Source organism: Mus pahari, chromosome 5 (assembly GCF_900095145.1).
Source record: "Mus pahari chromosome 5, PAHARI_EIJ_v1.1, whole genome shotgun sequence".
NCBI lineage: Eukaryota > Metazoa > Chordata > Mammalia > Rodentia > Muridae > Mus > Mus pahari.
The window spans coordinates 129,619,462-129,643,688 of NC_034594.1; the positions used below are offsets into that span (position 1 = coordinate 129,619,462).

The following is a 24,227-nucleotide window of genomic DNA, read 5'->3' on the forward strand; positions in this document are numbered from 1 at the left end:
TCCAGGACAGCCAGGACTACCCAGAGAAAACCTGTCTCAAAAACTGAAGTTTTTTTTTTGCTTGCTGAGCTAGTGAAAAATATCTCGAAAAACCAAAAAAAAAAAAAAAAAAAGAAAGAAGAATTTGGGCATAGTGGTATATACTTGTAATCCCAGAGTCATGGAGGGAGAGACAGGGGAATCTCCCTGGGACATAATGGCTAGCCAGCCTAGTCCACCTAGTGAGTTCCAGGGCAATGAAAGACACGGTCTTAAAAAGGGAAGAGAGGTGGCAGCTCCTGAGGATGACAGCCCAGAATGTCCTCGAGCTACACATGCTCATCTGCACACACACACACACACACACACACACACACACACACACACACACACGCGCGCGACAGAAGTGTGTGTGTGGGGGGAAGTGGCTAGAGTATGGCTCAGCAATAAAGCACTTGCCTAGGAAACACAAGGCCCTCAAGTTAGTCCCAGCACTGGAAAACAAACAAACAAACAAAGAAACTGGGGTGGAGGGCGGGGAAGGAGGGAGAGGAGGCACAGTCACGGGTGTCCTGGTTCTGGGCTAACTGGCACTAGAATGTTCCCAGACCTGCTTTCTGCAGCCAAATGTCATAAGTTTTGCTGATTGTTGATGTGTGAACTTCAAAATCAGCCCAGGAGTAGAGGCCTGAAGCAGGAGGTCCTAGGGCCGGGTTTTGGTTCATTTTCTTGATTTATTCTCAATTCCTTTATTCTCTAATATATTTAAATCAGGTATTAAATGCTTAGAGAAAGGTATTTTTGGTTTAGATAATTTCAAGCTAAAACATTCAACTTGAAACCACAAGGTAAACCCAATGTAGCAAGGGAGAATACAGATTAACAGAAAATCATTCTTTTTTTTTTTTTTTTTGAGATGTCTCACTATGTAGTCCTGGCAGTCCCAGAACTCACTATGTAGACCAGGGTGGCCTCAAACTCACAGAGATCTATCTGCTTTTGTTTCCTAGGTGCTGGGTTTGTTAAAGCCCAGCTAGACTGTTTTTAGTAGGTGGTAGAGATAATAAGCGAAACAAACGCACATTATTATAGATACTACAAACTTTCTGATGCAAAATTCAAAATGAATTCTGAGTTTTGGGTGGCCTGCATCTGTGTTTCCCTCATCCCTGTCAGGGTTCACAGGGGCTCTGGGCTGCAGAAGCAGGAAATGCAATTTTTAGGTCAAGAAAACTGTTGCACGGATACTGAACCTGAAGGAGGAAATGCAGGCAGACACACGCTGTCCGTAACTTACATGCAACACTGATAGAGAGGGGCAAGAATGCTTCTCTCATCCAGCGAGGGGTTCCCAAAGCTGAAAATTAAATTACGACAGGAATTAGGTACAAGTGCGTGTTCCCTTCTCAGCAACAAAGCAAGAGCACAGTCTATAAAAACCAACTGTGAGCCTAGATAATTTCATGCTCCAACAGCTCAAATCATTTAAATTAAAAATAAGCTAGGCATGACTAATGAGACATAGGATCATTAACAGCCTGAAACTCATGTAACAAGGACCCTTTCCTGCCAAGATGCTGCAAGATGCTGGAGCCTAACTGTGGGGCCACACCATGAGGCCTCAGTCCAAAGGGGAAGGCACAAATCCTAACCCTGCAAAGCTTTCTAGAGGTCCTGAAAGAAACCCAGGCTCTTCCTGCTGGAGTTCCCGAGGGGCAGGTGGCTATTACTTCCAGAATCACTAAAACCTTATTCCAGCAAGCAAGCCTGCCGGCTTCAAACTAAAAAACTGCCTGGGGCTTTCAGAGGCCAGGATGATATAGAAATGGTATTCTGTTAGGGAAGGAATGGTCACTCTGGGAATCTGGTTTCTGTCTCCTCAGTGACTGAGGAATCACTAAGCCCCAGGGTCAGAGCAGTGAAAGCAGCAGCCTGACTAGGGCTGCTCACAGACCTTGTTGCTCTTTAATCTCCAACGCAAGGCTGTAAGAGGTGAGGCTTGGGAGGTTACGTCCAGGAGAGTTTGATCCCAGGTCTTCCCACCCCAGTCCCAGGCTCATCTGCTAAGGCACTAGAGGCCAGCCTGAAGCTCTACTGAGAGGTGAAGAAGCCTTCAGGAGGAGGGGGCCAGCAGAAAGAAGTTCGTTCATTGGTGTGCACTCCTGATGGAGATTTTGGGACCTGGCCTCCTTCCCAGATGCCACGGGACCAGTAGCTCTGCTCTCAGTGTGTTCCCAGCCATGACGATTCTGCTTCAACACAGGCCCAAGAGCAATAAAGCCAACACGCTTCTGAAAACAAGCTGAAATGAGCACTTCACTGCTATGGGTTGGTTATGTCAGTATTTGTGTCTGAAAGGTGACTGGTACAGTGCCCTAGAGAATGCCCCTCTTTACACAGACACTGACAAAAGCCAGCCCTGCTGCTCGGTACCTTTTGGCATTATCAAGAAGAATAAGCATGCTTGCGCCTTCATCATCTTGAAAGCTCTCGTAGTGATGGCGGTCAGCATTGCCAATCAAGTAATCAAAGACAGCAGTGTCAATGATGTCCAGGAGACGTGGGCCTGAGTCATAGGGGGACGTTTTCTTCACAGCATCACAGTAGCTCTCATCATATTCCCATCTGCAGGCAAGGAGCATTGTTAAGGGTCACTGAGTGCCAACCACACCTGAGCAAGGGCCACATATCAAGAGTTTGGGCCTTGTGGCAGGAAGATGAGCTGGTGGGAGCAACCGTTGATGGATATGGGTGCCTTGGCCTTTCCTCGCTGTCTGTTCTCCTCCACAGCATATATGTGTTGCCTTGATTTTGTCTTACCATAAACCCCAAAGCAGCCGAACAGACCAAGCTGGGCTGAAACTTTAGAAACTCTGAGCCACAGACTCTCTCTTCATTTAAAGTATTAGGTATTTTGTTAAAGACAAAGCTATGCAGAAAGTTGGTATCAAACACTGTGTGACAATCCCTGAAGTGAGGTTCAAGGGCCTTTGGGTTTGGTTTGCAAAATGAGAAGAGTTTAGAGAAGCAAGCTAAGGAATTTAGAAGGGGCCTCAGAGGCTAGCAGGCTAGAGAGTAAAAGCTATGCTGATAGGTCTGGGATGGGAACCGGACCTCAACTGGGAAACAGACAAGAAACTAATCATGTTACATACACTCTGTTTATGTTTTGTACACATCCCGAGACTTTGTGGACTGGCTTTTATGGTAGAGGTAATTTAAGGCAGCAGTATGGGGAGTACTGACTGCTTTTTGTCATATTTACTGTGAGAAGTGGATGCAAAATGCAGAGCAAAAAGATCTGAAAAACTTGTGGTAGAACCGGGAAAGGAACACATGCGAGGTTCAAGCCGAGAGGGGTAGCGCTGTGGAAGAGCCTAGCGCCGAGAGCTTTACACTAGGATGGTAGGAAAGATACCTTCAGGCATCTCAGGAACCTGCAAGATCCAGCCCACCCCAAGCTAAACTTCTGTGTCCAACCTTCAACACACTCAAGAAGCCACTGTGGTCCAAGATGGCCTGGAGAAGCTCCAGATAGTGCCAGACCTGGGCATCACGCACGTGATGCAAATGAAGCAGGCATAGTAACATAAGCTGTGGAGCCACTGCCACTGAGATTCCACAGGGGTCCTGTGGTACAGACAGGGGTCCTGCCAGTACAGACAGGGGTCCTGCCGGTACAGACAGGGGTCCTGCCGGTACAGACAGGGGTCCTGCCGGTACAGACAGGGGTCCTGCCAGTACAGACAGGAACATGATACACAGTGCTGTGAGAGTAAAGCTGAAGCTACACTGGACATCCCACAAGCCCGAGACACTGGGAATGTGGAGTACTCACCCACTGAGGAAAGACATGGGCAACGAGCAAAACTATCTCGAGACAGCAGCTCTGTGGGCGTCCCAGGCTGGCTGAGCTTTCAGGAGCCTACACTGCACCAATGTGAGCCCTTAACTCTGGACATGGAGCTAGATTTTTTAAAAAAATAATTTATTTTATTTTATGTGCATTGGTGTTTTGCCTGCATGTATGTCTGTGTGAGGATGTCAGATTCCCTGGAACTGAAGTTGTGAGCAGCTGTGTGGGTGCTGGGAACTGAATCCAGGAACTCTGGGAGAGCAATCAGTGCTCTTAACCACCGAGCTACCATTCCAGCCCCCTAGATTATTTTTAATAACTTATTATTATTCCGTGTACATGTACATATCTAGGGAGTGTGTGAGTGGCTTGGCACATGTGTGGATGTCAAGGACAAGTCTGTAGAGCTGGTTCTCTCTCTCCTCCTTATATAGGCTCTGGCGACTGAAGTCCTGTGGCTGTGGTTTGTGTGGCAGGCACCTTTACCCAGTGTCTATCTCACGGGCCTGAGCTGGAGGAGTTAATGTCTGTTCTTGCTTTTGTCCAAACCTGGCCTTTTCTATTCTTTGGAATGAGAGTGTTTCTCCAGTGCCATCGTATCTTACAAGCATATAACTTCAGTTTTTGTTTTTTGTTTTTGTTTTGTTTTGTTTGTTTGTCGTTTTAATTTTTTAAAAAAAAATATTTATTTGGGGGCTGGTGAGATGGCTCAGTAGGGAAGAGCAGTACCCGACTGCTCTTCCAAAGGTCCGGAGTTCAAATCCCAGCAACCACATGGTGGCTCATAACCATCCGTAACGAGATCTGACGCCCTCTTCTGGAGTGTCTGAAGACAGCTACAGTGTACTTACATATAATAAATAAACTCAGGACCTTCGGAAGAGCAGTCGGTACTCTTAACCTCTGAGCCATCTCTCCAGTCCCATCTTTTTAATTTTTGTAGGGTTCACAGCTTAAGTTTGCCTTATGTCTATGAGACTTTAGATGCAGGCCTCTCGGCAATATTGGTACAGTTAAGACTTGGGAACTCTTAGAGGGGAACTGAATGCATTAGTTAGACATGAACCTGTAGAGATTAGCAGCAAATGCTATAGCTTATATTTAAAAAGCAACAAAAAGTATTTATTTTTATTTGTACGTGTGTTGTGCATGCCTGCATATCTGTATATGTGTGTGTGTGTCTGTGTTAGTGTACTACATGCATACAGTTGCTGGTAGAGGCCCGAAAAGGCTGTTGGCTTCCTGAAGCTGAAGTTACAAGTAGTTGTGAGCTCCAAATATGAGAGCTGGAAATCAAATTCAGGTCCTTTGCAAGATCAGCAGGGGCTCTAGACCCCTGAGCTATCTCCCCAGACCCCTACAGTTTATATTTTAAATGCCCACTAAAGGCCCTTGTTCAGCCTGTGGTCTTTCAGTAGCTATTAGACCTTTAGGGTATGACAGAAGTTTAGTCACTGGGAATGTGCCTGGAAGAGAATAAAGGGGATATTCCCGGGAGTGCCTGCCTAGCTAGCTTCTCTCTGGTGCTTTCTTTCTACCTTTGCTTTCTGGCAGCAACAAGATAGGTAGGCCCTGCCATCACAGGCTTCTGCAGTGATGTTCTGTGCCACTAGAAGCCCAAAGTAATGTAGCCAAAATTTATCTCTCCCCACTTTTTTTGGTTTTTCAAGACAGGGTTTCTGTGTTTCTGTAGCTGTCCTGGAACTCACTCTGCAACTCGCCTGCTTCTATCACCTGAGTGCTGGGGTTAAAGGCATGCACCACCGCTGCCCCAGCTTAATCTCTTCTCTCTTTAGTGATAAAAGATGGCTAATAAACCAGCACTGCTGAAAACAGGGCCCTGCCCAGCAGGTCTGCCCCTGATCCACAAGTCTTTTAACTCTTGGACAGGTGGCTGGCCTGGTACAGGGAAGACTGGAAAGACTTAAATCATGGCTCACAGGAGCATTTACCTGGCCAGTTTGCCTTCTCGGTAGGTCCTGCCCCAGGGATGCCGATGTTTCTGCAGAGGCCACACATCTGGAAGCCAAAGAGTGACAGACCCCTCCATCATGTCACCATCGGCACATGCTGGCTCTGTTTCGCGGCAGTAGTAGCACTTCCCATAGAAACAAGTATTGTTCCCTGCAGGGTAGAAATGAAATTAAGAAAGAAAATTAAGAATCCAAATTCTCCCTCAAACAAGATTTAACAGCTAAATAAAAAGGCACCATGAAAATTAGAATCCTGATGTTAGTCCATTTCACACATGTATTTTCCTATGTAGGTGATAAAAACAAAGTGTAAAAAAAAAAAAAAAATCCCCAATGAGTGGAAAGCCATCTACTAGAAAGCAAATCTTCCTGTGTCCCTTTGACCCAGCCTCCCTCCCAGAGGTCAGCTATTGTCACAGTCCTGCTCTCAACTCACAATAAAGGAAAGCAATGTCTTCCTGGTCTCTACCAGAGCCGAGGGTTTGGTCAAAGTACCCAGAGGCGAGAGTGCAGACATTCATAGGCTGGTCCCACTGGGGGGACAGGAGCAGCAAGTGAACAGACTGAGGGAAATGGACTAGTTTTCTCACTGATAGCAAAGGAGGTTAACACAGAAAGTAAGACGGTCAGAAGAAAATCCCGCCATGAATTAGAATCAGAGATTCTGGTTTCAGTACACACCCAGAGATAAAGACAGATGTGTGTGTGTATATGTGTGTGTGTGTGTGTGTGTGTGTGTATTTGTTCATGTACCTGTCTATACACACATGTATTTCCTACCCTGCCCTTCAAGAGAACCTAGAAACAATGAGATTCAGGACTTACTCAAACATCAGTTCTCGTCCTTCCCCCTCTTTCTTCCCGTGGTAATAGGGTTCATACATGCGAGGAAATACTCCACGGTGCTATATGTCAAGACCTCTGTTTACTTTTGTTTGTTTGTTTTGTTTTGTTTTGTTTTGTTTTGAGACAGCGTTTCTCTGCATAGCCCTGGCTGTCCTGGAACTCACTTTGTAGACCAGGCTGGCCTCGAACTCAGAAATCCGCCTGCCTCTGCCTCCCAAGTGCTGGGATTAAAGGCGTGCACCACCACAGCCCGGCTCTGTTTACTTTTTTTTTTTTTTTAATTTTTAAAAAGCTTTATTTATTTATTATATGTAATTAGACACACATAGCTGTCTTCAGACACTCCAGAAGAGGGCGTTGGGTCTTGTTACAGATGGTTTTTTGAGCCACCATGTGGTTGCTGGGATTTGAACTCAGGACCTTTGGAAGAGCAGTCGGGTGCTCTTACCCACTGAGCCATCTCACCAGCCCCTCTGTTTACTTTTTAAGGCTGGCTTTGAACTTAGAATCCTCCTGCTTCAACCTTCCAAATAGCTGGAATAGAAGCTAATACAACAAGGTATAGCTTCACGTATCATTTTCTAAAGACCATTTTAATACTACATTAGAAAGAAAAAAGAGGGCTCCTGGGACAAGAGCTGCCACCAGGGCAGAGTCAGGAAAGGTCCTGGTGAGCCTTGGCCCTGGTGATACTGCCAGCAGTAAGGAAGTGCTCAGAGCACAATGAGACCAAAAGGACCGGAGCTGCTTTCCCAGTTCTCACTGGTCATATCTGTGGAGTTAGAGTAGCAACATGAAAAATAATAGTAAGAAATTGCAGACACTTAAGTCATGTGTTCATCATGCTATGAATAAAGAAATGGGCGTGATGACAGTTCTCCTCTAAACAGAATGCCTACCAAGAAGTCTATAAAGCAATGGCAGAGCTATAAACTACTATTTCACAATTATTATAATAGTTGACTCAAACACAAACGATCAATGTGCTAAAACTGGGGATTAAAGTTTGATAAGGAATGGAGTGTTTATAGAGTTCTGCCTGGGACGTGATGCCCAGTGGTAGAGCTTTTGCTTAGCATGCATGAGGCTCTAGAGTCAATCTCCAGCCTCGGTGCGGTATGGTAGGAGCATGGAAGTAATTAGATATTAATATAGTTGTAGAGTACTTGTCTATAAAAACCACCACTAACAGTGCACATCGTGCCCATGCCTGAGAGGTTGAGGTCTTTTATATTTGATAGTAAGTCTCCTCTCAGCAAGGCAGAGCATCTCCCCTTGTTTAAGTGTGTAAGCACTCTGTCTGCATATACACCTGCATGCCAGAAAAGGGCATCAGATCCCGTCATAGATGGTATTCAAGTACCACGTGGTTGCTGGGAACTGAACTCAAGACCTCTGGGAGAGCAGTCAGTGCTCTTAACCTCTGAGCCATCTCTCCAGCCCTGGTAGTGCACACTTTCGGTCCCAGCACTTGGGGTAAACAGAGGATCTTCTGTGAGTTCAAAACCAGCTTGGTCTACATAGTGAATACCAAGACAGTCAGGGCTATATAGAGAGGCCCCATCTCAAGATAAAACAAAAACAAAAAACAACAAACAAACTGCTCCCTCTCTCCTCTTAGATCATTTTCACAATTCTTTCCTTTCTCCTGTGACCTTTAAAATAGTCTAATCTGTGTTCACTCTAAAATGTTACTATTTCTAATGTAATCAGGTTTAATTTAATTTTTTTAATTTTTGTAATCATAAGCATTCTGTATGTGTTACTTTCAACTGGTCGAAATTATTTTTTAAAAATCTTAGGGTTGCTGTGCAGTGGTGGCACACACCTTTAAACCTAGCACTTGGGAGTCAGACACGTGGATCTATTAAGTTGGAGGCCAGCCTGGTCTACAGTTCCAGTTCCAGAGCAGCCAGGGCTACACAGAAATACCCTATCTCACCAACAAAACAAAACAACACAACAACAGCAACAACAAAAAGAAGAAAAGAAAGAAAGAGAGAGGGGGTGGGCAGCAGCTTTATGTCTGTGGGTGTGCTGTAGCTGATTAGGTTCTGAGCAGTACATACTGTGCTGGACCTTGGAAGTACAAGCAGGTGGAGACAGGCAGATCTCTGGGGCTTGTTAGGCAGCCCACCCAGTCAAGGAAAGACTCTGTCTCAAGACAGCACAACAAGCAAGACATGCCCGACAAACAGTTCCCACGCTGCCCTCTAGCCTCCTCAAAGAACCCATGCATGTACAAAAGTCAGTTAACAAAATACAAATGGCTCATCAGCAAATGAACAGAAGCTACATATGAAACAAACAAACAAAAGCTTCAGGATGCATTTTATTAATGATATTGGAAGAGGGGCACCCATAGGTAAGGTAAATTAGTTAAGTGTCTATGGCGGGTAATGCGACCACATCCACTAAAATACAAAATGCCCATGACCTACTAGCACTTCAACTTTTGGCAGTTTCTGCTCATGTGGGAAGTGGCATGTGTACAAAGTAATTCTGGGCAACAATGGTTGTAAATACAAAATACTGGAGTAATACGTAAGTCCAATAAGGGACTGGCTATATATGAATTTATTATAGACCCATAATATACAACACTTTGTAAAACTAGTTGTGATGGCTAATCTTGGTCTTCAATTTGAGTAACTCTAGAATCAACTGAAACCCAAGGTGCGAGGCACACCCTCCAAGGGTTTTCTTGATCAGATACTTGAAGCAGGAAGACCACCCTTTATCTGGACCACACCCTATGGAGGCAGCCCACATAAAAGGACGCAGAAGACAACTTCTGTTTTGCCTTCTTGGGCTTAACTCTTGATGGCAGTTCATCTACCTTGTTGATCCTTCACTGGTATTGAAACTAACTTCTTAGGAATTCCAATGCAGACGGAGGACCAGTGGCTGTCAGGACTTCTCGAAAACTCCAGTGCCAGGCAGGGACTACTGAGACATCCAGCATTATGGACTGAACAACTGCTGGGTTCTCTGGCATTTCCACTGTGAGAGAGAAGCCACTGTTGCACTCCTCAGACCATAGCCTGTAAGCTTGTCTAGTAAGTCATCTCTATATTTTTTTCATTCTATCAGTTCTATTCCTTTAGAGAACTATGAATAATATATTAGCCAAACAACATAAAGAACTTCTTTAGTTCTTAAATATAATATGCAAATGTTTTTATAATAATTAAGTAAAAAGAATGAGTTTAAGAAATATGAATCTATGCTGTAGATTGCATGAAATGGTAGAACTAAACATAAATATATATATTTATATTCACACAAAAAGGAAATCAATTATTAAGAGAGGTTATTGCTTGGCTAAGTAGAAAGAATAAGATGCAGAAGTATGTATAGTGTAACAGAACGTAGAATGGTAGAGTTAAATATAAACATGTATGTATACAAAAAGAAATAAATTACTAATAGAGGATCTGGAATGTGTTACTGTAGTCCTTTTGATAACTGAAGCATGTTAACAAATTGACGAATTACTGATTCAAAGATTAAAACACATAAAATAAAGCAATTATACAGCTTATGGGGTAGAACCCAAATACTTGGGTTTGGTACATAAGAATCTTACTTAGATAAAGAAGTATAATGTATTAGCTAAGAGTTTGTGGTTCACTCAAATTTCTGGAGTTAAAATACAAATGGGGGAGAGCTGGGCTGGAGATTTAACCCAGAGACTCATGCATAGTCAGCAATTGCTCTACCACTGCTCAATATTCCCAGCCCCTAAGGTGTAAGTTATCTGGTCAGGAGACAGCATGATACTCCAAGTATGCTCATTCCTCCAGTTAGATGGTGAGAAGGAAACAAGGCTATGCCAATGCTTAGTGTGTGTCCAACACTCTCAGAGATCAACCACCAGCATCTGTTTACTATTAACAATACGGAAAACGTGCTTTTCTTAAGTGTCTGACCACTTCATGGACATACTCAACTCTGGAAATGGTTTATCTGATCTCCGGAGTTTTCTTTACTCCCCTTGAGTGAACTATCAAACCTAAGCCTCCATCTAGACTTTTCTCCTTTAGTTACTGACTAGTTCACACAAACTTGTGGTAAGAGTTTTGGTTTCTTTAACAACCCAGTTCTGTTCTGTGAATACGTTTTTGTTTTAATCCCAGGTGTGGCATAAGAGGTTGCTTCATAACAGGTGATTATGATTTGTCTCGTGCTCCAGCAGGGACATGTCTATGCCAGCTATGGATAGTTTAATTCTGGAGACCCTGGAGAGGGAATAAATGCCAAGCCCTGGGGGATGTGGGGGCACAGCACTCCAAGAGGAATGCTGCTGCTCCTAGCTGCTGCTATTTTGAGGTTTGTCAACTGTTTGCGAGCAAAGAGACTAGAAGCTGGGAGATACCCTGATGACGAGGATTGGATTGGCCCCAAGAAACACAACATCCCTAATCAGCAAGTAGTAGTCTAAAAAGGTCTATACCCCCTTTCCTCTCTACCTTTCTTTCTTTTCTACTAAGTGCAAAATTGGAAGGGATAAGGGTGGAACAAAGAACTCGCTAACACAAATTCATAGATGATACTGAAGCAAATTATCCAAAATCAGATATATTATCTTTCTGTACCACTTCAAGTCTTTCCCAAACACCCCTCAGTTAACTGCTTCTGTACTCACTTGGCTATACAATCTAGAAATTTGGAGTCATTCTTAAGTTTTCCTTTCTGCTTATTATCCTTCTAGCCAAGATGTTGACTGCACAGCTTATGTCAGTTTCGGAATCTCTCTTGGTGTTCTCTATCCTCATCCTTATCTTAGCTCTGTCTCTTGAAATTACTTCACCAGCCTGCGAGGGCTGTTATCTTCTGAGTCTCCCATCATCATTCCCTCTTCAGAGTCACAATTAGCTTTCTAAATTCAAATCTGATCAAGTCAAATCAAGTCATGATCAGACTCCCTCAACAGCTCCCAATGTCCACGAAGAATATTGATCCCTTCAGCGACCCTGTCCTGACTACTTCCTCTCATTGGCTAAACCCACAGGCACCCTCTACCTGACCACACACTCTTCCTGCATCTCTAGTCTGTTCATCTTCTGTCATCAGCCTAGATCATTGTTAACTCAGGGATGGGAGGGGTGAACTGGATAGGAACAAAATTACTATTTATACTAAACCTTTATCTGAAATTTAGTGTTTTGACCAATTATGACAACAGGAGCCATTAATAGTAAAATTTCCTATTTCCATGTCACTAAAAGAAATCAGAGTTTTCCATATTGTATTACCATTTTATATATATATATATATATTTAAAGATTTATTTATTTATTATATGTAAGTACACTATAGCTGTCTACAGACACTCCAGAAGAGGGCGTCAGATCTTGTTACGGATGGTTATAGTTGCTGGGATTTTGAACTCTGGACCTTTGGAAGAGCAGTCGGGTGCTCTTACCCACTGAGCCATCTCACCAGCCCCTGTATATATATTTTTGAGACAGGTATTGCTTTCCCTCATTTTTAACTATGAATCTATTCATTCAAGTCAGAAGCAAATTGAAGTTCATTTTTCATTGTCTGTTTCTCACTTATGCCATGAAATAAAGCACTGAAAAAGTCACCACGGGAGGCAAAGTCGAGAACACAGCACCTCTAAATTCTTCTGTTTCATCATGCCTACAAGACCAAGACTGAGTAGATCCCTGCACACAGGAGGATAATGGGAGCCAAGGCCAGGGTGTCTTGAGTTACCAACTAACCCTTGAAGGCAGAGCAGTGACCCCAAAACAATTCTACAATAGAACAGTCGTCTTATGGTCTAATGACTGAAAGGAGTTTGGGCTTCCCCAGTTCTTTATTATTTATTTGTTTATTTTGATGTGATGAGGGCACACATGTGGAGATAAGAAGTTGATACTGAGTGCCTTCCTCAATTGCTTCCCACCTTACTTTTTGAGACAGGGTCTCTCACTGAGCCTGAAGTATTAACACCAATTCCTCTGGGTGAAATAGTCATCTCCAAGAATTTGACCATCTTTAATTCCTCAGCGTTGGAAATGCAGGTGCCTGCTTCCCTATCTGTTTTTTACATGGGTATGGGGATTCAAACTCAGCTCCACTTTATTGACTAAGCCACATCCTTAGCCCCTGGGTTTCTTCACTTCTCAGAAGATAGTTCCCAAAATAGTATGTGTATTAAAAATATCCAGGACAATGATATGCAGACAGTAATCGATTTAGGCCAAATCCTGGATTTGAGGCTTAGCTAGAAGATCAAACAGAAATAAAGTTACTGCATTTGCTAGTGGTAAATGACTTCTTACTTCAAGAAGTATATATTAGAGTGAACTTCTCATTTTCCACCATTAGACCTAATTTCCACACTTATCATGAAACCAGGATGCCAATTACTTTTACATTTCCTTGAGTTCTTTAGGTATGAAAGAGATGCAACTGACTTGCTCAATGATGCCCCACGTATTTACCTTAATGCCCATGGCCCTAGTTAAATCCCCTCCAAACTCTCTTACCTACAGTTAGGAAGGTGCTCAGCAGCTGCTCCGTGGCAACAGGCTTAACTTCTGTTCGCAGATTAACATATCTGCCCACCACCAAGGGAGCTCGGCGGAAACCCAGGATCCTAGTTTTGAAGGTTGAAGAGAGAAGAGAGAAATCTTTGGGGATGTATTTTAAGACTCAAAAACCATGATTAATCCTGTTAAAGATATTAAGAGGTAGGTAGGTGAATAAATCTTGGTTCTCAGAGGTACATAAAATCATGATGTCCAGATGTACACTATTCAACAGTTCAACAACACAGGAGTGGGCAAGCCAAGCAATATGTAAGAATCTGTTAAGCCTAGGGAAGGGGAACACAGGTACACACAGCACCCTCTGCTAGAAATTTTTCATATTCAAAACTAGAAATAAGTGCTGATAAAGAATTAGAAAACGGGCTGGTGAGATGGCTCAGCAGGTAAGAGCACCCGACTACTCTTCCGCAGGTCCTGTGTTCAAATGATGGCTACCACATGGTAGCTCACAACCATCCATAAGGAGATCTGGCGCCCTCTTCTGGAGTGTCTGAAGACAGCTACAATGTACTTACATATAATAAATATCTTAAAAAAAAAAACAAAAACAAAAAAAACCAAAACACCGTGCTTAAACTCAGATGGATTAAAAGCTTTGATAAAGTAGGCAAACTGACCAAAACAACACACCTACATGACAATTTAAAGAGAGGCACATTTGAAGGTCTAACAGTAAGCACTAGGGGTAAAATATATATAATTTTTTTAAAGGCAGAGTCTTCCTGTGCTGGCTTACTAACTTGGCTGGCCTAGAACCGATAAGTAGACCATGTGGCCTCAGACTCAGAGAACCTTTGCCTCCCATAGGCCAGGGATTAAAGTTGTACACCACCACACCTATTACTTTCTTTTAGAATGACATTTTCTGGCCAAAAATATACATTCCCTGAAGAAAATTTAGAGGGGCAGAACTTTAAAACTAATGATGAATAAACTAAGGTCATCCTTAATTCTCAAGTCTAGCAACTGACATTTTGGCATGAGCATTTTCTCTCACATTTGTAAAAACACACAGGTATATATAAATATACACACACATTTGGCTTATCATCTTTTTTATCATCTTTTTTTTTCCCTTTGGCTTTTCTAGACAAGGTTTCTCTGTGTAGCCCTGGCTGTCCAGTATCTCTGTAGACCAGGCTGGCCTTTAACTCACAGAGATCCAGCCCCCTTTGCCTCCTGATTGCTGGGATTAAAGGCGTGCGCCACCACTGCCACAATGGCATCTTCTTTCTTTCTAAATGGGATCTCACTCTGCAGTGCAGTTTACCTATGAAATCATGGCAATTCTCTTGCCTCAGCCTCTCAAGTGCTGCTGGAATTACAGGCATAAACCACCACACCTGGCTTTATAGTAACCATATCTATACAGAGAATAGTTTACTAAAGTCATGCTATGGAAAACTATATTTTGCCAATAATTGGGAGGAAAATTAACTAATTACATATGGCTTATATACATTAGACTGCTGAGATTTTCTATGCTGGGTATACTGATCCAGAAGTGAGGGAGAAGGCTCATGATCTGCTGGTGTTCAACAAACAGAAAGTAGAGCGTCTGAAGGGAAGACAGTAGACAGACAGGGCTGGGGACAGTCTGATTCTAACATGCATCTATATGAGGAGCTGGCTTTATGAAGCTCTGCCTGTAGTTCCTTTAAAAGGCTGCAAACATCCATAGTATTATAAACTCACTAAACTCTTTCCCTATCTAGAATATTGTTATCAAGTTTTCTCTACTACAAAATGCTAGTAAGATATGTGTGTATCTATAAACTTTGCTATGAACAGCAAGATTTCTGATACAAAACAACATAGTTCATAACAGAAAGAACAAAATTAACAATGCTTTAAGCAAGATATAAATTGAATATATTCCTGACAATAAAACATTATCTTTAAAAAGAAAGTTCTGTCGAGCCGGGTGTGGTGGCACACGCCTTTAATCCCAGCACTTGGGAGGCAGAGGCAGGCAGATTTCTGAGTTTGAGGCCAGCCTGGTCTACAGAGTTCCAGGACAGCCAGGGCTATACAGAGAAACCCTATCTCAAAGGGGAAAAAAAAAATGTTCTGTCATTCCAGAAGGTGAAAATAGTCGTGGTTTCAAGGGATGTTTACACATTTCTAGTGACAAGAACCTGTGCAGTGCTCATTAGCACCTCTAATAATCGCTGTGAGTCTCCTAAGCCACCTCCATACTTACTTATCCAGTTTAGTCAGTTTAGACAGTAGCCTAGACTAGCCACAAGCTCCCATTCCTTCCTCCTCAGCTGTCTTAAGCACAAGGACTACAGGTATGCACCACATGCCCAGCTCCACCTGTGGGAGCTTGTGCCTGCTTTTTTTTTTTTTTTTTGAGACAGAGTTTCTCTATGTAACAGCTTTTCTTTCTTTCTTTCTTTCTTTCTTTCTTTCTTTCTTTCTTTCTTTCTTTCTTTTTTTTTAGAAAAGCGTTTATTTAATGTGTATGAATGTTTTACCTGCTTGTATATATGTATGTAAACAGCCTGAATGTCTGTTGGATTCCCTAAAACTGGGTTTGCAGATGGTTGTACGGGTGCTGGGAATCAAACCTAGGTCCTTAGGAAAAGCAGTAAGTGCTGTTAACCATTAAGCTATCTCTGTAGCCCTAATCTTGTTTATATTCTACTTACAGTGTGTGTAAAAATGAGAAACTCTTCCTAAGTCAGAAAAAGACAAAAGTTTTCCTTTTCTTTTCTGATTTCTCTTTCTCTTGCTCTGTTTTCACTGCTAGAGGTCAAATGTTCTACCCTGAGTCTCCTCCCTCCCCAGCCCCCCACCATGTCTTTTTGTCACTATGGCAGACTGAGTGCCCGTGAGGAGGAACTTGGAGCCACAGTTTGGCTAAGAAGTACCTGTGAGAACAGTATCAGTGTTCCTAGAGAGCCCCGATACCCACAGCGTTCTGAGACAAAACAAAGTCTTGCTACGGATAGGCTGGTTCTGATCTCACTTAGTAGCACAAACCAGCCTTCAATGCCCAGCCCCGGCCTTTAGTCTCCTTCAGACTAGATCATAAGTGTGCCATCACAGCCAACTACTGGTTATGTATTAAATTTCATGGTGACTAAGATCACAAGTATGCCACCCTAGCCAGCCACCGGTTATGTAAGAGATTTCAGGGTGATTTTTTTTGTTGTTTCTTTAAAAAAAAAAATTACTCCGATTTTTGAAGCTGTATATACATTGTACAAAATCCAGTCTCAATTCCATGCTATATATTTTATGTAATGGGGATAAATTAGTATTACTTACAACAGAAACAATGCAACAGTGCTATGAGGCCCAATTAATGGCTAATTCAATATAGAGATTAGAATTCAAACTTCTGATATTTTATTTGCCAATTAATACCTTCAACTATGATAATATGAGGCCTACCTAAAATGATGTGACATAATAGGAAGTAAAAGTCTGGGGTTAAAAATGGTTAACCCTGTTGGGGCTGGAGAGATGCTCTGGTCAGGAGCACCTGCTGCTCTTGCAGTTTGGTTCCCAGCATCCCCACAGCAGCTTACATCTGTAGCCCCAGTTCCAGGGACTCTAATGTTCTCTTCTGGCCTCTGTGGGCACTAGACACACTTGTGATGCACAGAGATACATGTAAGCAAAACACTCATATATATGTATAATATGTGTGTGTGAAGAATAAATACATCTTTAAAACTTTACTATGTTCTTTTTTAGGCAGCACTCAAATATTAGGTGCTTACAGAACTCCAATGGTACTAACTCATCAGGTATAAACAGGAATATGCACGTGTTACTGCTGTATCACTTACTTCTGGAGGAAGTTCACAGTCTTTCTTTGAAAGAAAGGGGAACAAAGAAACATGAGATCACACACCTGTCCAAATGGAAGGCCGCCACCTCTGCATTGTGTCTGTCATAACCAGCGTACGGCTCCCCTTCTACCACATAGTCTCTGCTGTAGCTGCAAAGGGAAAGGGAAGCAAATACAGACGTGGATTACATCAGCATTGGAAGTGACAGCACAAGAGGTAGAAGCCGTCTGTCAGCAAGTCCAATCTGTTCCACACATTCCTTTTCTGTCAACCCTGAGAACTGGGTGTTAACACCAATAGCTGGTAGATGAAGAGATAAGCTGAGATGAAAACCAGAATACTGCTTCTACCTCTGCAATCATCTTTGAATAAAACACAGATGTTGTTAGCTTTACTCCTAAAATGTCTTTCAGTGTAGTTTAAATACAACCACAAGGTGAGTCTCTGGAAAGAAAGAACCATCTCTGTCTCTCAGGCATAGTACTCCACCCAGAGTCATGCTGCTTAATAAATGACCTTAAATGTTTATTAATGTTGTAAGGCTTATAGGAGAAGTTTAAGTTTCTTGGGGAAGCTCTTGGTGGCACCTGTTTTGTTAACAGGAAGGCAAAGGTGCTTCTGCAAACAGCAGTTTGAATAACCATTCCTGTTCTCTCTTTTCCAATTTATCTTGGACTGGAAGTAAAAGAATAGCCTTGAGCAAAACCTTTCTGTTCTGCATCTCAGTGATCCCTGATCCCTTATCTGTAAGACCCTGGACTGGACTGAGATAATTTCTAAGTTCTCTTGCATCTTAGATGATTTTATGCCATAGGCATTACATAAAGAAAAACTGGCGCCGGGCGTGGTGGCACATGCCTTTGATCCCAGCACTTGGGAGGCAGAGGCAGGAGGATTTCTGAGTTCGAGGCCAGCCTGATCTACAAAGTGAGTTCCAGGACAGTCAGGGCTACAAAGAAAAACCCTGTCTCGAAAAGTCACAAAAAAAGAAAGAAAGAAAAAAAGAAAGAAAGAAAGAAAGAGAAATTGGCACCTTTCTTTCAAAGATACAATTTAAAACTTGTTAATTAGGAGGGAAAAAGTATTTAACTCACCTACAGTTGCTCACCTGCATTCTGAACCAAAGGGGACCTATGGGACTTTAGAAGGAAATTGTGACATTGAGACTGAGACTCAAGAGATGATCAGTGTCATGAAACACAGCATTTTGGATGCTCAAACAGTGATCATCAAGCGGGAAATGGAACCACAAGAAGTAATGACTGTCAATGTTCTTAGAATACAAAGTGAAACCCTACTCTACAGCACGTTCTCACGGCAAAGTGATGCAGAGGTTCAATCAGAAGGCACCCTGCATCCGCATCGTCTCAGCCCCATCTTGGACCATGTGTTAGAGTTCCTGAGGTTCCTTAGGTTTATACTGGCTGCTTTTCAACTGCCAGTTTATAAGTACCACTGCAGCAGAAGCTGACACGGTGACAAGCACTCTTTTCTCTACCACAGGTGCAGTGGCCATTCAGCTGGGGAACAGGCCTTGAATGCATGTCAGGAGTTCAGCACCGCCATGAGAAACTATGAGATGCGGTACAGCACATCACCCCCTGAAGCCTGGAGGACCTTCCCACTAGCTAAAGGCTGCTGAGAGTGAAACGCATGGACCAGGGGCATCTAGGGACTTTGAGGGTAGGCTCCCGAGCACAGAGGAGTAAGAATCAAGATGAAGGAACCACAGTGGGGTCAGGAGGCTGGAATTGTGTTGTATATGATTGTGTGTACATACATATGTGAGTTTGTATGGGGGTGCATATGTGTATACATGCATGTGGAGGCTAGAGGGCAACTGCAGTGTCATTCTTTAAGCACTATCTAATTTATTAAAAAGTGTTTTTCATTGACATGGAATTTATTGGTTGGCCAGTGGGACCCAAGAATCCAAGATCACAAGCACACATCACCATGCCTGGTCTTGCTCACATATGTGTGTATATAGATGTATTTGCCTGTGTGTGTGTGTGTATGGAAGCCAGAAGCTGGTATCTTTCCTTTATTGCTCTCTACCCTATTATTTCTGAGACATGTCTCTTTCCAAACCTGAAGCTTCCTGCTTCAGCTAGTGTGGTGGTTTGAATAAGAATGGCCTCCACAGGCTTATGTATCTAAGTGCTCAGTCTTCGGGGAGGAGCACTATTTGAAAAGATGATAAGGATTAGGAGGTGTGGCTTGGTTGGAGTACTTGGAGAGTGGGCTTTGAGGTTTCCAAAGTCCATGCCAGTACCTGGTCTCTGCCCCTGCTTTGTAGATCAGGATGTAGCATGGTACTTCCCCAGCACCATGCCTGCCTGTCATGCTCTCTGCCGTGATGATAATGGACTAAGCCTCCGAAATCGTAAGCAAGCCCCCAATTTTATAACCATTGCCTTGGTCATGGTATCTCTTCACTGCAGTTATTTGTTGCCTATAAAAATCAATTTACTTCTAGAAAAAAAATCACTTGTATAATATACTAAAAAAGAATAAGTGTCACATTTTGTGTGTGTATTTATATATATCACAAGACTGGCTTTAAACTCAGAGATCTGACTGTCTCTGACTCCCAAGTGCTGGGATTAAAGGTATGTACCACTAGGCCCAATCAAACCATGGACTTAAATTAACGTACCATTATTGGCTCATCAATTGGATAATTGAACAACATTAGTAACTTGGGGGAAACTGGAGAGAAAGAAAGGTAGTTAATGGAACTTACCTAGTATTCTTCCTTAAACGAACCTGAAACTGCTCAAAAGACAGAACCCAAACTCAACAAGGCCCCAGATAAAGGGAGCAGTGGTTCAGCACTGACGGCGCCCATCTGAAGTCGGCTGACTACCTCCTCATCTTTGGATATCCAGTTTTTAGTTGTACTTTCAGTGGAGGATCAACACATTGTTTATTTTCTACTCAGTTCATTCTGTACCTCTAATACTTCCCACACTGAAGATATTTAGTGTATAAGGAATCAATAGCCAGGCATGGAAGCTCAGGTCTACATGATGCAGGAGGATTACCAAGTTGGGGCCAGCCTGGGTTATATAGTGAAACTGTCTCAAAACAAACCCAACAAATGAAGCCCCAGAAAACTCAACGTTGGCTGTGTTCAAAAGGTCAGTTGTTTGTACCTTATACAAGGGCCCAGGCTGCCCTCCGATTTATAACAATCCTGCCAAACCGTCCTGAGTGCAGACGAAAGGTCTGACTGAACCACCGTATCTGGCTTTTTAAAAGACCTAACGGAATCAAGACAGGGTCCCATAGATTTCTTTCAAAGAATCACTGAACCTTCAGAACTAGAGAGGCTTTTGAGATGTCCCAGCCTAGCTCTGTCACTGTACTGAAAAGAACAGCAAGGAGAATGCTCTTCTACGAACCCCAAGTTGACTGAATCAGCAACCAGCACATACACCTAAGATGAAGACTCACCGCTTAGGTTTGAAGACAACTTTCTGTCCTCCTTCAAGAATCAGTAAAGCTTTTAGCTGTGTCCCTTTATAGCCCACGTCAGCTTTAATGATTTTCTTAGTGGCCATGGCATGCATGATTGCTCCCAGCTCTGGTGTCTCTTCAGGGTACACTTCCCGGGGCACCACCCACTGGGCTGCAATCTCCCAAGGAGACTGCAGGGTGTGATCCAACTTGGGTACCAGCTCCACCCGCAAGCCAGTCATCATTCGGTGAAAAGCCCTCTGGTCCTCTCGGTTGGCAGCTGATGTATCTAAATTGTCTATCAGGAAAACTTTGGTGAAGATAAAAATGACGAGGAGTATTGCTAACAGCACAACTCGCTGCTTCAGCTTCATGGTGGCCTCTTTTCCTTCTCCTCAGCCCACGTCCTAGCTGGCTTATCACGGGGGACAGGTGGTGACGATTAGCAAGGAGATTCCATGATTACATATTTCTTCACTGCAGTGCCTCCACAATTCCTGTAGGCCAAAGTATAAAGGATGATTTCATGAGGAATTCCAGCCTTCTACCTCTACATTTTGCAGGCCTCTAATGTCACTTACCCTTTCAGTGATTCATTGCTAATACTGAGCCTGAGAAGGCCCATTAACTGAAGACAGTGTGGGAAAGAAGGAAGGAAGGAAGAATTGGGTACACGGAAAATTTTAAGAAACACGTTCTCATTTTAATTAGGACAGGGGCTCATCTAGGAGCCATTTGGCTGCTACATATATTTCCAAAAAATTATAAAAATAAGGGAAGGAAAAAATAAAAGCAAAACACTGAGCTAAATATAGTTCTTTGTTTTCCCTTTTTTATTTCTAAATATAGTTCTTAACTCCAAGTTTTACCGTTCAAGATCTGTAGGTGAACCCTTGTCATGTCTGGTCATTTCCTAGTTCCTTCTATTCCTTGTGCAATAGGAATTCCCAAGAATAACAACAAGGGTCCCGGAGAGAGGCATAACTCCTTTTCAGATGCAAATACCCAGCAATCAGTCAGACTATAGCTACGTGCATGTGATTACATACAACAGTACAACTCGGACATGTACTCTCCTTAATCAGACCTCCACTAACGATTTTTTCCTGCTAAAGTACAGATAATCAAATCTGGATGAATTAAGTAGAGGAAAACCATTTCCCTAAGCCATCTGGCTGTTAACAGATTGTGAGCAGATAGCTCACAAAACCTAATGCTGTTATGCCGTGAATGGAGGGCCAACAGCAAGGATGCTAACTCCATGGACCCCTGTGCACGCTGCTTCCAGTGTGCACTCACCACACTCGGGCAGTTCTCAAGACAGAGGTGTCAAAATACACAATTCAGTTTTGTTTGTATGCTGAGAGGCTGCCTTTCCATTCTACTGGGATTTTTTTTAAGACTAGGTCTCATGTAGTCCAAGGCTGAACTCCTGATCTTCCTGCTAATATGGCACAAGTGCTGTGCTCACAGACATGGGCGACGCTGCTCAGCTCCACAAGGCCATTTTAAAATGCACACAAGCTCACTCTGCTATATGCCTACAGGCAGTACTGTACGGCAATGAACAAAATAAATGACAAGAAGATAACAGGGTGCTGCTTCGTTCTACAATTCACTCAACAACTCAAACCATTCATCTAAGAAATAAGACCAACACAAAAAACAGAGCCAACAACTTTGCCGAGACACTCCCATCTAAATCTGAGGCTTTAACAAATGGAAACAACCCAAAAGCTAACTTCTGAGCAATGCCTTGTCACAGGGCCACCTGCTGTGACATTCATTCTGAGGACCTCCTTGTTCTTCTCATGAAGGAAGCAGACAGTGAGGTCAAGTCAAGTCCTAGTTACCCCACACCTGCTCTGTCATCACCATTGCTCACCACACTGTTAAGCCGGAACGAGAGCTATGTGAGGGCAACTGAAAACGGAATTGGGTTTATTTGGTTATTTTTAAATTAGCACACAAAGTAATAGGTTTCATTACACTAAATGTAATTGCGATGCTATGGGCTTTGGCATGGCACTCAGTAAAAGCAGCTCCTGGTAATTATGCACCCGGCAGTGTCAGGAGAGTGGATTCAGTATCAACTCCAGGGATCCCGTTCTTTCTTCCATGTGTCACCAGTACACATTGCAGGGTGCGGTGATAAAGGAGGCAGAGAGGTAGCAGCATCTTTAGCACCTCCAACCCAAACAGTCACAGCCAACGCTGGGCAGCTCTGGCTAGAGGAGACAGCTAAATGGGCTTTTCCTTTCTATAAAATGCACTTTGGAACTAAAGTCTGACTAATTAGACTTTGATAGTATATATATCTAATGGTTATGCATATTTTATGGAGAATAGAGACTCTTCCCTCATATTATATATAAATAGCACTTCCAAAACTCCTTTGTTTGTCTTGTTTGGGCTGGTCTTGAACCTGAAGCAATCTTTCTGTTCCCCCTCCCCACTTGTAGGGACTGCAGACATGGGCTTGGAGACTTTTGGTTTGTTGTACTGGGGATGGTACCCAGAGCCTTGTGAATGCCAATCAAATGCTCTCCCACTGAGCTAGACACCCAGCCATATCTGTCTTTCTAATTACCAATGAAACAGGAAAGTTTAACAGTCCCAAAATCAAGACAAAAAGACTCAAATTGGAAACCTAGTTTGTAAGTGTTAAGTTTTGAAATCTTGTTACCTTTTGAAAAGGCCTCAGAAAAGCATACTCATGATTCTGCAAACAATTCATCTATCAGGTAGAACAGAAATTTATATGGGGGGAATTAAATTAAATTGTTACATTATCACTATCCAACTTTGAAGGATTATAATGAGAACAGATGTGAAAAAAAGGGACGAGAGCTTTCATGTTTGTGACTCATGACTTGACACATACGGGTATATGACTGCAGGGTGGCACTAGTCTTTCTTCTTTTTTTAAAGATTTATTTATTTATTATATGTAAGTACACTGTACCTGTCTTCAGACACTCCAGAAGAGGGCGTCAGATCTTGTTACGGATGGTTATGAGCCACCATGTAGTTGCTGGGATTTGAACTCCAGACCTTTGGAAGAGCAGTCGGGTGCTCTTACCCACTGAGCCATCTCACCAGCCCTTTCTTCTTTTTTTGAAAGGAGGACAGGAACTGTTTAGACAGGGCCTCACTAGTAGCTGATTCACTGCCATCTTAGTTGGTAAGTGATGGGATTACAGGCTGTGCCTACATACCTGCCAGTGATATGGCACTGTTCTTCACAGCTCTTGTCACAAGCTCACTACAATGTTCAGTTCCTCCTGCCTGGCCCTGGAAAGAACAGATTTCTGGACCTGTGGGCTTCAATGGAGCCTAACTAGTTCCTTGATCATCCAGAATTCTAAAAATGCCTTAACAAGGCATTAAAGGCTTATTCTAGCTCAGCAGTCCTCAACCTGTGGGTCTTGACCCTTTGGAGGTCAAATGACCCTTTCACAGGGATCACCTAAACCATCGGGAAATATTTACATTACAAATTACAATTCTCTCTCTCTCTCTCTCTTTTTTTTTTTTTTTTTTTTTTTTTTGATTCTCTGTATAGCCCTGGCTGTCCCGGAACTCACTTTGTAGACCAGGCTGGCCTCAAACTCACAAATCCACCTGCCTCTGCCTCCAGAGTGCTGGGATTAAAGGCGTGCNCCACCACACCCGGCTTACAATTCTTTTTTTTTTTTTTTCTTGCAGGTCAGAAAGCAGGAGCTGAAGCAGAAGCCAT

The 24,227-nt window shown here is 42.9% G+C and overlaps 1 protein-coding gene across 1 annotated transcript in view; it reads right to left on the bottom strand.

Annotated features, from left to right (window-relative positions):
- Fam20b (FAM20B glycosaminoglycan xylosylkinase) overlaps positions 1 to 24,227 on the bottom strand; it is a 37,470-nt gene that overhangs the window by 4,505 nt on the left and 8,738 nt on the right. Inside the window, exons 2-7 of the mRNA XM_021198803.2 lie at positions 20,486 to 20,985; positions 17,089 to 17,175; positions 13,158 to 13,267; positions 5,788 to 5,959; positions 2,413 to 2,604; positions 1,277 to 1,336 (exon numbers count right to left, since the gene is read on the bottom strand). Of these exons, the coding sequence (XP_021054462.1) occupies positions 1,277 to 1,336; positions 2,413 to 2,604; positions 5,788 to 5,959; positions 13,158 to 13,267; positions 17,089 to 17,175; positions 20,486 to 20,862 (998 nt within the window). The 5' untranslated portion in view covers positions 20,863 to 20,985. The remainder of the gene's footprint in view (positions 1 to 1,276; positions 1,337 to 2,412; positions 2,605 to 5,787; positions 5,960 to 13,157; positions 13,268 to 17,088; positions 17,176 to 20,485; positions 20,986 to 24,227) is intronic.